At 37.7% G+C, this 16,060-nt stretch overlaps 1 protein-coding gene across 5 annotated transcripts in view; it reads left to right on the top strand.

Moving 5' to 3' along the window:
• Positions 1–16,060, top strand: part of Osbpl1a (oxysterol binding protein like 1A) — a 226,335-nt gene that overhangs the window by 184,886 nt on the left and 25,389 nt on the right. For all 5 annotated transcript variants that reach the window (XM_071602837.1, XM_071602836.1, XM_027935653.3 and 2 more), the window contains one exon: positions 6,811–6,886. In XM_071602837.1, coding sequence (XP_071458938.1) covers positions 6,811–6,886 — 76 coding nt within the window. The remainder of the gene's footprint in view (positions 1–6,810; positions 6,887–16,060) is intronic.

Genomic DNA, 16,060 nt, shown 5'->3' on the forward strand with positions numbered 1-16,060 from the left:
TTTCTTCTGTGGCCATGCACAAGTTATTTTATGGGAGTGCTTAATTTATAGAACTGTTTTGAATATTGAATGAGGTGGTGCCCTTTAAGTGATTAACACAGGCTTTAAAATGGAGTAAACAGTTACTGAACATTAGCCATTAGTATTCAAACACTTCATCCTGGTAGAGCTCATTTAAAGTTAGCTCAGGGATATTTTGATGTCACAGCACTTCTAAAGTACTGCTTAAAAAACAGAAAAACAAAAGACCCATCCAACTCTGAACTTGAGAATCAATGATCAGTGGTATTTTAAAATGAAATAGGAGTTAAATAAAAATTGTAGACTACTGTTAAGATTCCTGGAGGCACAGGTAAAAAGATTGTTGAAGGGAGAATTCCTCTGTCATGTAAGAAAGGGAACAGAAAGGGCTCAGAGGGCATGGGAATCCTAGAGTCACAAGGGTCCAAAACAGAAATAAGAACAAACCCCTTAAAGAGACCTCTGCTTTGTAGAGTTGCAATCTTGAAATAGATGTGTATAGTTTGTCATTACAGAATTGAAAATTAAAAAAAAAAAAAAAACTGTTGGTGGGAGAAACCTTAACCAATATACACAAAAGTTTTTTTTAAAAAGTCATTTCTATAAAAGTCTTGTTTTTTTCTTTAACCTGCAAATGTGGATTAGTGATGTAGTTCAGTAAGGAGCACTTGCCTAGCATGTGTGAGGCCATGGGTTTTATCCCTGCACTTGGGGTGGGGGACAGGAGGCAGGAGAATTAATACCAGCTTACACACACACACACACACACACACACACACACACATTCTGTCCTGGTATCTTAAAGTCTCACAAATTGACAGGAAAACCAGAGATATAAATAGGCAGCTTATAGATGTGTAAATTCAAATATTAATAAACATAGAAAGATGTTCTAACTGAATAGTGGCCAAGGGACAACAAAGTAAAATAGCATGACAGCAACACTTTCTAGCAGGCAGACTGAAAACGTAGACAAAGCACCTATTGACACCAGTTGCTGATGGAGGGGATGTGGGAAGAAGGGTACCCTCATAGATGATTGGTGAAATAGGAAATTGCTAAAAATTTCTCAGAAAGCAATCTGGCATCTTTGGAAACAGGAGACAGAGATACTTCAGTCTTACTCCTGCTACTCTATCACATAGAATTGAAAGCATCAGATTTAAATAAGAATATAATGTATTGAGATGTTTTGGTTATGTTGTTGGTTTTGGCAAAAGAACAAACAATGAATGCATTTCATGGAGAATGACTATATTTTGATATATATTATTCTTAGGTAATATTATACATTGATTAAAAGAATATTTACCATTTAATCTCAACAGATTCCCATAAGATATAAGTGAGAAAAGCAAGCCATAAAGAATTATGTATAATGAATATTCTGTCCTGGTATCCTAAAGTCAGAAAGTCCTTTTGTACACACATGCATGTTCTGTATGTAACTACTTGGGAACATGGAGAAAATAGAAAAAGAGCTTCTTTATAGCATTGATAATAGAGTGGTAAGCAACAAGAACAAAGGTGATATAGACTACATAAAAAATTACACCAGGGGGCTGGGGGTAACTCAGTGGAAGAGCACTTGCCTAGCATTTGTGAGGCCCTGAGTTTGGTCCTCATCCCTGCAAAAACAAAAATTTTTTAAAACCCCATCATTCATGATATGCTATTTACGTAAGATTACTTGTGTGCACATGTACATGTGCCTAAAGACATAAGGAAGAAAGATGTGTACACTTGTATCTATCAACTTGAAGGGGTGTACATGATATATTATTTAATGAAAAAGCAGTGTGAGCTATAGGGTAATATTTCAATAAAAATATATATACTTGCATGTGCAGAGAGAAAAATGTGGAAAAGAGCCCCACGTTATTTGTATTGGAGCAGGCAGTAAGACTAGGTTTGCTCTTTATCGGTGGATTATTTCGTTTGTTTTATAATAATGTATTATTTAGTAATTTGAAAAATTAGCCACATACTTTTTTGCTCATTTGATTATGTATGTGCTTGAGAAGAATGCTTTTTTTTGTTGTATATGTTTTGGTTTAAATATATAATTTTTTATTCATTAAAAAAATTCAAGAATGAGATTACCAAACTTTGTGAATTAAGACATTTAGCTTTCTTTTGCAGTGACTATTTAATGAATGATGAAGTGTTTTTATCTTGCCCATTAAGACAATATTGAAAGATAGCTGTTACTTTGTTTCACTTATAAAATATAATGATAATAATCTTCCTAGATAGGTGATACTATACATAGAATCATATTAGACTTGGAGAAAGTAGGTGGTGAACAAAATATTTATAATATACAAATTTCTCTTAACAAAATAGGCAGTTGTCTAGCTGCGTAGCCTTGACTTAGGAGATTTGCCCCAGGTTCTGCAGCGAGGCAGCAGCAGGAGTGTGCTATGGCTCTAGTTCCCATCCCACAGGTTTTGTTTATGTCCTCCATGAAAAAGACTCCCTCATACACACATACCTAAATAATGATTATTTCAGTTCAGTACATATATATGTATATGTGTGTGTATACATGTTTTATTTATATGTGTGTGTGTGTGTGTGTGTAAGATGTTTGTTTGGATAGATAGATAGATAGATAGATATCTACATATCTACATACCCAAGGTCCAGAATAACTCATGGTGTGCCTCATGAAAATTAGTGGGCAAACTTGAACAGCAAGGCACATTTGGCACCCATTTTTAGCCCAAGCTTCATTTTGCTTGCCTTTGTTTCATCTACTGTTTTTCTAAGGCTCTTGGTAAGCAAGCAGTGTTGTGGGTACAACCTAGCAATCCATGGAACAGAAAGGCAGTGGGCCTGATGTACAGCAGGTGTAGTGGTCTAGTCTGTGCAGTTTTCATGAATGTGCAGAGCTGTCCAGCAGAGCCTTTCCTATGGTTTCTGCCAAGTCTCCTTTAAAGACTCGGGGGAAGGGCTGTGTTCTCCTGACTGTGCCTAACTTTTTTTGTAATGAGGATTTGAGCCCCAGCATTCTTTAGTTACACTTCATAAATTCATTTGGTTTGATTTGGAGTCTGCCTACAGCAGTGGGTAGAAAGAAAATAATGGTGGGACATCAAATGGAGCCCTTTCCATCAGAGTGAGAAAACAACTCCAAGGAGACTTTTCATTTAAAACCAGTTACTGTCTTGTGTGGATAGTCATAATGTCATCTGTATAGTCCAAACTAGAACTAGGCATAGCACTGTCAGTCCCTGGTACAGGGTGCTTTCTCTCTGTGTGAAGGGAAAAAAAGGAAGCATAGAATGTAGGATAATGACCCTCAGATCAACTTCAGCGGGAGAGAATCACTAATCTGTGTGCTCAGCCTGAATGTTCTGACTGCTGCCTCTTCTGTGCTGACTTCTGCCTGAACTAAAACCACCACCCAGTGTCACTGGGAACTTCTCTCCTTTTTCATTTCTTTTTTCTGGTGGAGGGAATGGAATTTTAAAATCTAGAAACATCCTTTTCAATGCCAATCACTTTTTAAAAATGTAATCTTCCTATTTTTTTTTTTTTTTTTGTTACTCTCTTCCCCCTGCTGCTTTAAATAACACTGCAGAAGATGTTACATTTTCTTGATGCTCAAGCTGTAAACTGTTTCAATCTAACTTAGGCGCTCATACTTGAAAAGTTTTTTTTCTTCCCCCACAATCTTCAAAGAGTACATTCCTTTTGTTTTCAGAAGTAATTAGAGAACCAGTTTGTCCAATAAAGTAGCCATTTGTGGCTTTTGAGCACTTGAAATGTGACTACTATGAATGAGAAACTGAACCTTTGCCATATCACATTTTAATTGATATAAATTCAATTGTATAATGAAGCAGTATATAATAGTCCATTAAATACAACTATGTTCTGTTAAGAATAGATTTCTCTTTAAATGTTGAAAATACTAGCTTAATTGAGGTACACTCCAAATGTAAAATATACAGTGAATTTTGTAGACAGTATGGAAAAATAAAATATTTCACTAATACTTTTTATGTTGATTACATGTTGAAATGCTAATATTTATATTGGTATAAAAAAAAACATTAGTTTATTGTGTTCCTTTTTACTTGGTTAATGTGGCTACCACCTTCGTGTTTCTCTGGCAGGCTTTTCAACTCTGGCACAGTTGATATTGGGCCTGGATGATCTTTGTGGTGGTGCTCTCTTGTTCGCTGTAAGAGGTCCAGCAGCACAGCCTCCCCTGCAAAAGGGCCCTTTCAGGCCCAGCCTCCAGCCTCTGCCTGAAACTCTGCTAGAGGTGAAATCTCTGGGCTCCCATTGTTGGAGTTAATTGCAAGACAGGTCTTTACGTCAGCTATACTAACATGAACTTTCACCAGTAGTCCTAGGTTGCTCGTAAACCAAATTCTTTATGAAAGAGGTAACATCTGCCAACTGGCTTCATAAAGTCCAAAGCTTATTCAACAAATACTTAAACTCCTATTCTGAGTTAGGTGTTGTCCACGGCAGGCTGGGCTGCACAAGGCTACATGATGTGTAAATGATGTTTGAGTTCTTGGGAGTTTACATACCTTTTGGGGCCACGGAGTCAACAGATAAGCAAGAAACCTATGTCACATGTTGATCAGTGCTGTGGAGGATGAAGCAGAGTTGTGTAGTACTCTGGTGGAGGGTTTACAGAGATGGTACTGTTACTGCCATCCCAGGCCTGTCCTCTGATACCCCAGAACCTCTTTTGTGCCTAGTATTCCCCAGACCTCCAGTTTCTTTGAGTTCATTTGCCATTTCTTACAAGAGATGTTTTCCAGACACCTTTGCCTAGCCTCTGATAAGTTCTCCTGAGTGGAGGGAATTAAGATTCCTTTTAGATATGGCACCTGGATCTGGATTCCAGTTTGAATTGCCCTTGGAGATATGTTGGGTATTCTGTGCTTTGACAGTCTGCCATTGTACCTGTCCTGGTAGCCCCATGAGGCTATTGACCTAGATTGTGGTAATACCAGGAAGTCTGAACCACAGCTTGTGTATGGTATGCCTGTCCCCAGGCCATTGTTTTCTTGCTGCATCTGATCTGTTTATTGCACACAGTGTGTGGATGTGAGTGAGGGTTTGCACTTGGCTCTGCATGTACTACAGAGAAAATAATACGGATTTTATAATGACCACTTACCCTTTGAAATCCCTTTTCTTTACTCTTCTGTTTGTGCTAGAAGTATACAATGTTTCAGATTGTCTGACTTATAAATGAATAATTTTAATTTTTATAAAATACCACAAAAAGTTATGTGCATAAGAATGAGTATAGAGGATGTTGCCAGGTAGGACACTTGGTGTGGTGATTTCTGAACTGAGAAATGGAATTTCTTGAAATGCCTCCAGAATATTGTTTTTCTTGCTTTTCTGCTGTCCTTGTCTTTAATCAGAGCAGTAGGACACATTTAATGTAAACATTCATAGGGGGAATTATAGCCCTCATTCAGTCTTCACAATGCTTATTTTGGGTTCACAACTTCCTAGATATTTTACGTTTCTGATTTTTTTCATAGTCAGGAGATAGAAAATTTAGCTTACATATATCAGAATAGTGTTTTATACATGCACATGGTGGATAATGGCAGAGATCTGTATTGCTTATAACCATTGTTCATATCACAGAGATCAGTAGTCTTGGAAAATGGGGAATGTGATTTAAATACCATCTGTGGCCATTTATCCAGCAGATTGGTTAGATGACAGATCTGCCAAATGAGCAGCGTTTGTTCCTGACAAACCAAAAGAATTTTACAATAGAGAATTTTAAGTAATATTGTTTATTTTAAAATTTCAAATTTTATTAACTTTTATAGTCAAATTAATGTTTAACGTAGAAGTTCTTTTAGAAGGTACATATCTTTGTTTAATATTGTCTTTAATATTTCACATACATATTTTTGAGGCCACAGGAAAACTGTCATCCCTTGCCATAACTGGAAAAAGAATGAATTGTTATTCAGTGTTTTAAAAAGTTGGTGTGAGCATCTCTTGCCCTCCTGACCTGTGATGCTGCTCTGCTTGTCTGTGGAAACGGACTCAGCACTCTGCCCACCACCAGGCCTGCCGTGCCTGGACTGTGATGTGCTGTTTAACCAAGCCACAGAACTTCTGCTGCTGATAGCCACCATCCCTCTGGCTACTTCCAAACCTCTGCAGCAGCTTCAAGGGTGCTCTTTCTGTCAAGGTTTATTTAGTAAAGGATTTTCCAATATGTTCAGAGTTGCTCAATTTTGTTCAGTGTCATTGTCCTGGAAGTGCTATATGTGATATGGGACCTAAATTTTACTTTAATATTTTACTTACATATTTTCGAAGGCATTTTCCCATTTAATTTCATAAAAATCTTTAGGTTCTGTGATGGTATTTTATTTACACTATTTGGAAGCTAGAACACAATTATTTGTTAAATATCTGAGTATAGCAGGTGTGCTCTTGAATCATAACAACTGTGTTAGATGTGCCAATGCATAAAGGATAGTGTCCCTCTGAGGTGATTCAGACTGCTGGACCCCAAGAATTGAGAAAGACTTAACAGAATCTGGGTTTATGCTACGATGAAGACAGAGGGCCTGCTGATTTGCTGCAGAACTTTTCAGGGTCCAGAATAGCAGTGAACAGGCAGAACCCTAGATTGACTGTTTTGCCCTGACTGTGACAATGCACATTTTATAAGTGTCTTTACATGTGTGCCTCCATCCCATATTAATGACAACAGGTTTTCCTTTCCAACGTCAATGGCATTAAAATGAACTCTTTGTTTTTCTTTTCTTTTTTCAGAACAAGTTTGCCCTCTCCCATGTTTTCCAGAAACGACTTCAGTATCTGGAGCATCCTCAGAAAATGTATTGGAATGGTAAATTAGCTGTCTGTTCCATCATATGGCATTAAGCAGATAGAGGTGTGATTGCATATCCTTTGGAAGGGACTCTTAAACAGCTTGCATGAAAATAATGCACAGCAATGTTTATAGAAACCTGTGAGAGTCAAAAACCTCAGAAGGTCTTAAGATCAGTTTTCCTGACGGAATTTGAACTACTCTTTATGCCAGTTAATATGGCTTTAATGTGACATTTCTTTACAAGAAAATAAGAAAAAAAGCTCTTTTTTTCCTATTGTCACAACACATTTTTATATTCGCATAAACTTATTCAGAAATTTGTTCAAAGAACAGATCTTCCACCACATTGGTAGTGTATGATTTCACTTATACTCCTGTGCACAAAGTTAAGTTTTGTACTTTGGATTTGTAAGTGTGGCATGTTAAATGTTTGGAATATGTCTCTTGCTTCATTATCTGTGCAGGTGGGTTTGATCTTGGGGGACCATGGGGAAATGGCAACTTTTCCCATTATATTACTCCCTGAATTGTCTTTAAGGTAGTGGTCAACACTTCTTAGACTAGAATTCTGAGTAAAATTCTCTTAATTCCTCTTAGTGTAACTACCCAGAAAGATGAAAATTTTAAAATGTGGGTCCTGAGATGCCAGGGAATCTTCTATACATTACCTTGTTAAACGTTGGAATTTACTCCCAGAACTTTCCCTGCATGGAGAAGTAGAGTCAACTTCTGAACATGTCCTTCTGATGCTTGAAATCTTTTAAGTGCTGATGTGCCACTTCAGCGTTTTTCAGTGGCCTCTGTTCTCTGAGTAGGGTGATATCATCTGAGACTTCCAAAGGTTGTTTCCAAGGAGCTCTAATTCCAGATATATTCCTTTTAAACAAATGTTTTCCAACTCCTGAATGGAAAATAATTTAAACTTTGTACACCGATAATGAAGGCTTTGATCCCAGCTGAACCATTTCCTTGAGACGATGGGTCAGTTGTGGTACCTTCCTGGGTGGTGCTGCCTCCTGTGTGAAACCAGAATTTAGGTGCATTGAGAAATGGATGATTTCTCAACTATCGGCACTTAACTACAGCTGAGAGAAGACTTGGGCTCTAAAAGTACTTTTTCAGTAGGACAAAGCAAATGCACATAGATAAATACATAGGTAAATTATACATTGTTAGTCACTTTGGGACTGAAAATTTCAAGACAAAAAAATATATTGTTGTCAATATTTTTCAAACCCTTAATAAATGTATTTACTTTTACAAAGCAGCATGCAATTATGTATATATGTATGTGCCTAAAATTAAAATCATTTTCACAAATGAATACTCATCCTTTACTCAAATAATATTTTCTACTCGATTTAAATAGCATTAAATTGAGAAACAATTGTTCTTACTACCTATAGATTTGGTACCACATCTAAGGCCATTTGGTCAAAGGAGTGTATAGAAATGTCAAATGTGGCTTAGTCTTTTTGTCCATCATGGAAAATACAGTTTTCTGTGTTTCTCAATATGTCTAATATATGTCCTTTTCAAACATTCTGAATTGGGATTAGTCATTTTTAAAAAACTTTCCAGTTATGGTAGAACATATCTGTCATTCTTTGAAAGATACTTTTTGTTTTTAGGTACAGAATTATTTGTGTGAGGAAGTGTTCGTGGCAGAGTGGTGAGCATAGCTGTCTTCAGAATTACCTGTGCAAATAAACACTTGTACTGAATCATAAATAAAATAAAGCAAATAAAAACACAACAGTTTGAGTTGAAAAGGTTTCACAGGATATTTTGAAACCTCTACCTATAGAACTTACTAAAAGCATGGGGGAAAAGCTTCCGGGGAAATAGTGTCTTTGGAAACAGCTCTCTGCTGAGGTTTATAAGAGACCAACATTCTAGAGGATTATTAATGTTGAATGAAAGGAAATACCCCAGCACTTGGAGGTGGTGTTCTTTGGGCATTGTCCTTCATAGGATCCTCTCTCCTAGGCAACAAAAAGAATCAGAAGGTCTAAGGGCTGGGCAGCAGTAGAGATTTTTAAAGAGATATCTTGAATAGAAATACAAATGTTATCACAACAGCAAAATTTTAAAAAGTTAACTTTTGGTATCAGATTCTTCTAATATCTGCCTGTTTCCACAAAACAGGTCATAATTTTGAAAATAGTAGTATCCATAGGTTATAATACACTTAAAATGAAGACTTTTTAAAAAATCCTCTTTGAGTCACCCCCCTTATACCGGAGAAAACATTCATACAAAAAAAAAATTGTGCTGTGAATGGATAATTATGAATGTAATGCACTCCACTGTTCTCATCTATGTAAGAAATAAATTTAAAAAAGAAAGAAAAAAATCCTCGATTTCATATTCATGATTCCATTACAGTTAATAATCCAAATACTTCATTTCAGATCGTTTTGTGGGGTCAGTCTCTGTTACAGAAGTCATACATACATACCCTTCAGCTGTAATCTCTATTTCCTTAGCTTATCAACCCAGTTATTTAATTTAGCAAGAGATCAGGAAATGTTATTTTGAACCTTCTCTGCTCATGCCATCACTGTCAGCAGCACAGTCAGAGCATCCCTAACCAGCAGCCCCACTATGCAGCATTGAATTGGGGTTCCATCCCAGTTTCTAAAACAGTACCCTGTTTATGGTATGATGATATAGTTTGATGGTGTAGTGTCATTTAAAATATATGACTTTTAAAACTCACAATAGATGTTTCTCTGCCAGGTATGGTGTAGGTCTAATTTTGTTTCAGGAAGGGAGGAGGTCATTGTTTCTTCTTCAGGCATTTGTCCACCAGGGCCTATGGCATTCTCCAGCAAGGCTCACCATCTCTCCTTCCACTTCCACATACATGCACATTTTGCTTTACTTGTTTCCAAAAAGCACTTAGAGACTCAGGTTTCCCAAACTGATGGCGTACTTCTTTTCTTCTTCTAATGTTTGGGATGGGATTATGTTACCAACCTGTTGGATTATACTCCAGGAAATAAATACTTTACGTAACTGGAATTCAACCCTAAATCTCCTTGTGGTTAAAGCTTCTAAACAAATTCCCAACATCGTACTAATACTGATGTTGGCTGATTGTTATAAGCCTTTGTTCTTTATTTTCTTACTTCCATTGTCCTTTTTCTGAAAGACTTCTTAATCCCAAAGCCCAGTTCTAGTGTTTCACTTATTTTCTTTCTTCTCTCCATCCTTTGCTCTAGTGCTTTCTCTGCAGGGTTGATCTAGAGATTAGGTTATGTGGAAACCAGTACCAGAATCTAGGTGCAAAATTTGAGTAGGTGCTCACACCCAGGGATTCGCCAGTACCAACCTTGTGTTTGTTAATAGAAGCTTAGTGCGGAATTATTTTAAGAGAAGAGAAGAGGTCAGCTATATATTGAATACTGACTTTTTACAATAAAAGTGTTGTAACACTCTTTTGAAGTATCCAGTGGAATCCAGATAACAACAGAGATTTGATTGCTACAATAGTTCTATTGAGGAAATACTGAGCAAGCTGTTTTTTAATAGGTGGAAAGTTATTTTTCTGTTTTCCCCTGTAACTCGTATTTCCATTCCTTATTTCCCATAGAATGTTATCCTAATTTCATTTTATATTTCTGACGGTTTTTTATTGACTACTATCACAAAAATAAGTATAAAAGTTAAGATTCATAAATCTGTATCTTTGACCATAAGACTTTTTTAGTACTAAAAGATTCTTTGCATCATTGTTCTTATAAATTTTAGAATATGAGTGATCAAGACTGCAAACACAAATTCATGAAAATATTAACATAAAAGGTAAAATGCTGGGGTTGGGGTTTTAACTCAGTGGTTGAGCACTGGCCTCACATGTGTGAGGCACTGGGTTTGTTCCTCAGCACCACATAAAAATAAATTATACATTGTATCCAGCTACAACTGAAATATATTTTAAAAAGGGTAAAATGCTATTTATGTATTAGTAAAAAGTAGGGTTTTTTTTCTGTTATGTTTAGATATGAGATGCCTGATACTTCCTGCTAGAATGAGACAGGGTTTTCATTATGTTCTTGCTTTCTTAATAGATGTGAGAATTGAAAAACCTTGCTCACATTAATAGACAGATGGGAGTAGGAGTTCTTTGGTTTTTTTTTTTTTTTAATATTTAGCAATGTCACTCAGTTCTTTGACCCCTTCCCATCTGTATGCCAAAAATCAGATTGTTGTCAAAAATAATTTTTTATGATTCTTAAGCTAAAAACTCAATTAGACTGCATTGTGTTAAGAAATTTTTGTGGCAAACCCTAATATGGAGAAGGTTTTGTTCCCTTCCATTACATTTGGGGACTTCATGGGACATGTACCAGAGAAGCTCTACCAGGGTTCTCAGATCTTGACTGTTGCTATTTCCTTTCAGTTATTCATACCTTGCAGTATTAAGAAGGGTTTGAGAAAATTGAAATATATTTTTTTTTGCTGAGTACACCTTTACCAATGTAATATTTTTTGATGAAATGCTTTTATCGCACCATGAACTTTACAATATTCCCTTCAAAGCTGTGAATCTAGCTTATCCACTTGGTGCAGAATGTCCGCCATATAACCACAGGCCCAAACTTCACACCCAGAAATGCCATCAGCTCAGAGTGCCTATCAGACAGGTGTGATGCTATTATTAGATTTAAATAAACATATTAGTGTATGTCACTATGACAACTGCCCCATTCTTGAATTCTGACTCTAGATAGATATAGCACAAGATAAGATTGAAGCTTGGGCCAAGTCTGGTGTGTTATAAATACTGACTTGAGAGACAGGACGGAAGAAGCAAGGTAGCTGAAATTTGGCATCATCACCACCCCACTCTATCGTCCTCTAAAATTAGAATATCCCACAACAGGGCACACTGGCCATAAAAACCTGTTTATAATGTTCTTTCCCTTAATCAAAACGAGGAGACTGTGGATCTCCAATGTAATCAATGTGCCTTGTGTAAAAGATGCTCCACTCACATAGTACTATGCTTCTATACCTCTCTTCATTTGGTGCTTTGGAGGCTTTTGCACTTCATAGAAAAAATACTTTGCTATAATTCAGGATGATAGCAGGTGTGTCTTTTCCTTTTTTTAAGTAACAGTGGACCACCAGGCTCAGCATGGAACATGGGTGCAGGCGAAGTCCTAAGTCAGCCAGCATTTAGCAAAGTGTGCATGTCGGGTTGAGTGTCTGGAAGTGGATTTCCATAAAACCACAAATGCCACAGGAAGACTGATGCAGTGCAAAGCTTCTACCAGGGCTTCCCTTGTTCTTCCACATTCCTGTCTAGCAGATGTCCAGCCTTAGGTTCAGTGCCTCGAGCAGGAGGGTTCACGCCACCTCCTAGCTCTGACATGCAGCTGCTAGACAGGAAGGATAGGGAAGGAATAGCTTTATGTTTGTTATCTTTTGCCTCGTGTGTGTGTGTGTGTGTGTGTGTGTGTGTGTGTGTGTTCATTCATGCACAAGCCTTTCTTCCCTGTTTTTCTACTGGTTGCATCAAGGTCTGAATTACACATACCCCTTTCCTGTCCTATAGTGTCTTTGTTTCTGTGGCATGTCTTCTACTCACCTCTCATGTCCCTACTGGACTATTCTGGAAGAGCTGAGAAGAGAAGCACTGGTGTGAACAGCAGCAGAAGACATTAGGGCATCAGGCTTTATTCAAACTGTCCATCCTGAGTTGTACCTGGAGTGCCTTGCAATGTCTTAGTGTCATTGTTTGGGGTATAATCAGTATTCAGATGCCAGGACCTCTCACCCAATCATCAACTACTGGATGCTAGACATCTTTGCTATTCAACAGCCCCCCTCCCCACCCTGCATGGGAAAGAGGCAGTTGACCCTCCAAGGACCTTAAATGTAAGGAGGGTGAATTTTTACTGCCTCTGCAGCTATGGGAGGCAGTGTTGTGGAGGAAAGAGCCAGTACCACCTTCTTCTCAAAGAAGGCACAGTGCCTTCCAAGGAACAGCCAAGACTGCTGCCAGTACCTGATTATGAGTGAGTGAGGAGTCCACGAGTCCACCGAGTGCTTGGGTCTCAGCCCTGGGTGAGCACCCTGCCCACCGCTACTGCCTGGGTCACAGAGCAGACAGGCTCACCCTAACACCTGAATTCACTTTTGTCTTCAAAGCATAGGTCTTACGTATTTGCACATTTGGAGGTTAAAATGGTAGACTTTACATGTAGGAAATATCTTCCATTTCAGTTGAGCTCAAATTTGGCCTTGTTTTCAGGTCATTTTTATAGTGCTGAAGCAGCCTTCCCTCTCTGTTTTTCTTCAGTTTGTCAGCTGATGAGCAGTTGCAATTAGGAGTTTCTTCAGTTTCATCATTGGTTGCTATTAATTTGCATGGATAAATTTAAACTTTGCTTTTAGCTGGGTCACAAGGTAGAATTGCTTGGCATAAATATTTAATTTTTCCAGCTGACTGAAGCTCTTAGTGATAAAAGTATTCTAGCTAATGTTTCTTCCTGAAGCTTGACCTTCATAATAAGTATGTTCTTTCTTTACCTATTACTGGAATATACACACATGTAAATTAGTTGTATGAAATAGCTAGGGAATGCAACCATATTTCATTGGCATCAACATAGCAGTTGTGTTTCTGTGAATTTTAAGTGGTCTAAGAGGGAGGGAAATAAAATGTACTTTTTTTTGGAGGGGGTGGTACTGAGGATTGAACCCAGGGGTTGCTTTATTTTACTTGGGATCCTCCTGCCTCAGCCTCCTGAGACACTGGGATGACAGGTGTGTGCCACCACCTCCAGCCGTCAAATGTACTTTTTGTCACAAAATTTTTCATTATCTTCTTATGGATCTTTAAATTTTGTCAATTAAAATAATTATAAGTTTGTTCACAAATACTTACAGATTATGGAATCAGTACAGTGGCAAGTCAGTTGTAGTGCTTTAAAATAGCATGTTAGACTAAGAGGTTGTGGTTGTTTTTATGAAGAGCTGGATTTATGTCTATTTATTCTCTCCAGCCTCCTTTCCCTCTGTTATTTGGCTCAGTTTTTGCATTTGTTTCATTAAATGCTTATATTCTGCTTTACTAAAATAAATCAAAATGGTATTTGAATTATAGAAAATTTTTATTCAAAGAATTTTTAGAATTTTAGAAGCTTTTGTTTTATTTAATTATTTTATGTTATTGGTACTTGGGATTGAACCCAGACGTGCTTTGCCACTGAGTTGCATCCCCAGTTCTTTGTATTTTTTGAGATAGCATCTCCTGAATTTGCTGAGGCTGGCTTTGAACTTGTGATCCTCCTGTTACAACCTCCTAAATAGCTGGGATTATACACATGTACCACCATATCTGACTTTTAGGAGCTTTTAGATGACTAAAGAACAAATCTACCCATTGAACATTGAATTGATGATGAACCCTTGTTCCTTATGCCTTGGTCTCTAGAGTTCACACCATATTCTTTTTCTTTTCTTTTCTTAAATATTTATTTTTTAGTTTTAAGTGGACACACTATTTTATTTTTATGTGGTGCTGAGGATCGAACTCAGTGCCTCACATGTACCAGGTGAATGCTCTACCACTGAGCCCCAGCCCCAGCCCTTTTTTTTTGTTTTTCCTCATTATGCTGAAGATAGAACCCAGGGCCTTGTACATGCTAGAGTAAGTGCTCCGTACTTATCTCCACCTCCAGCAACACACTGGATTCTTGACCATTTACTTGTAACTCATGTAAGGCCTGGTCAACTAGTGTTGAACAGCCAATGGCTACTAGACCTTTCCTGTTCCGTTCCATGTTTTTTGTTTTCCTGTGAAGATACAGGTAAAGAAATGGCAGCAAATGCAGCATTGCTTCTGAATTGAAAGATGAAGTCCCTAGGTCAGGATTCCTGAGAAAAGCAAGCAAACCCCTCTGCTGGAAGCAATTCCTGTCCTATCTGATCCACCAAAACAAGGAGAGGGCTTAAGTACCAAAACCACCCCCAGCACATCTCTTATTTCCTCAGTGAGTATTTTCTAGTCCTTATAGTGTTTCTCAGAAGAAAAAAAAAAAAAAGTCTTACAGGTAAAGTTACTATTTATTCCTTCAGTAAATAAATCCTTTAAATTCTTTCAAGATATATCTCTTGTTCTCAACAAAGTGAAATGTAGAACACAGGAAGAGCTGAGCTGGAAATGACATGGTTGCTATCATATTCTGGTCAAGGGACAGCTGCCACCAGGATCCAGTCACCCACCCCGACTGTCTTGGGGTATAGATCCCTCCTGGCTGACATGTGGAACATTCACCCTTGACCTCACCTTCTCCACTTTTAGGCTCAGAACCCATAATCATGCTGCTGTCCTGAGTAGCTTCCCTATAGCTTTGTTGGCCCAGGGATGGGGCGAAGCATCCCAGTCTTTGACACCTCCCTGCTCCATGTAATCCTAAGGTTGTGGGGATTATGTATGATAGCTAATGAAAATAGCATTTATTGCATATTTAACATATGCCTGCCACTCTTCTAGGTGTTTTATATGAGTTTATCTAATCTTTACACGCCCTAGGAGGTGTGTAATAAATTTATCCCCAGTTTGGGGAGAGGCTATGGTCTTGCTCTAGGCCACAAGCAAGTAGGTAACAGAACTTGGATTTGAATGTGGGGAGTGTGATTTTTTCCCCATTGTCTTTCAATTATAATAAAATATATATAACATAAAATTTACCATCTTAACTGTCTGTAATTGCACTTAATGCCACTTTAAATTGTTGTGTAACCATCACTGTCAGCCATCCACAAAACTAAAAGCAACAAAACTGTGCCCATTAACACCAACACCCTGTTCCTCTTCCCAGCTCCTGACAGCCACCATTCTACTTTCTGATCAGAGCCCATTCTATCAACCACAGTGCTTTTCTATATCTGAACTTTAGGAGCAGGCTAACCTGAGTGTATTTTGCTGTTCCCTTTTTCCCATCACACCACTTACTCCCTAGATCTTCTCTTATTGGTGCTATGCATATGTTATAGGGTGGACCAGCTTCTGGGGATGCTTCTCAATCCTTTTCCATTTGAATTTTGAAATGGTTAGGTTTTACAATAACATCTCTTGCTTTACCCTTGATTAGAAATGCAGTACATGTTAATTTTAGAAGATTTAGAAAATACAGAATAATATAAAGGAAATATAGATTCCCTATACTA

The sequence above is a fragment of the Marmota flaviventris genome, chromosome 16, assembly GCF_047511675.1.
Source record: "Marmota flaviventris isolate mMarFla1 chromosome 16, mMarFla1.hap1, whole genome shotgun sequence".
Classification (NCBI taxonomy): domain Eukaryota; kingdom Metazoa; phylum Chordata; class Mammalia; order Rodentia; family Sciuridae; genus Marmota; species Marmota flaviventris.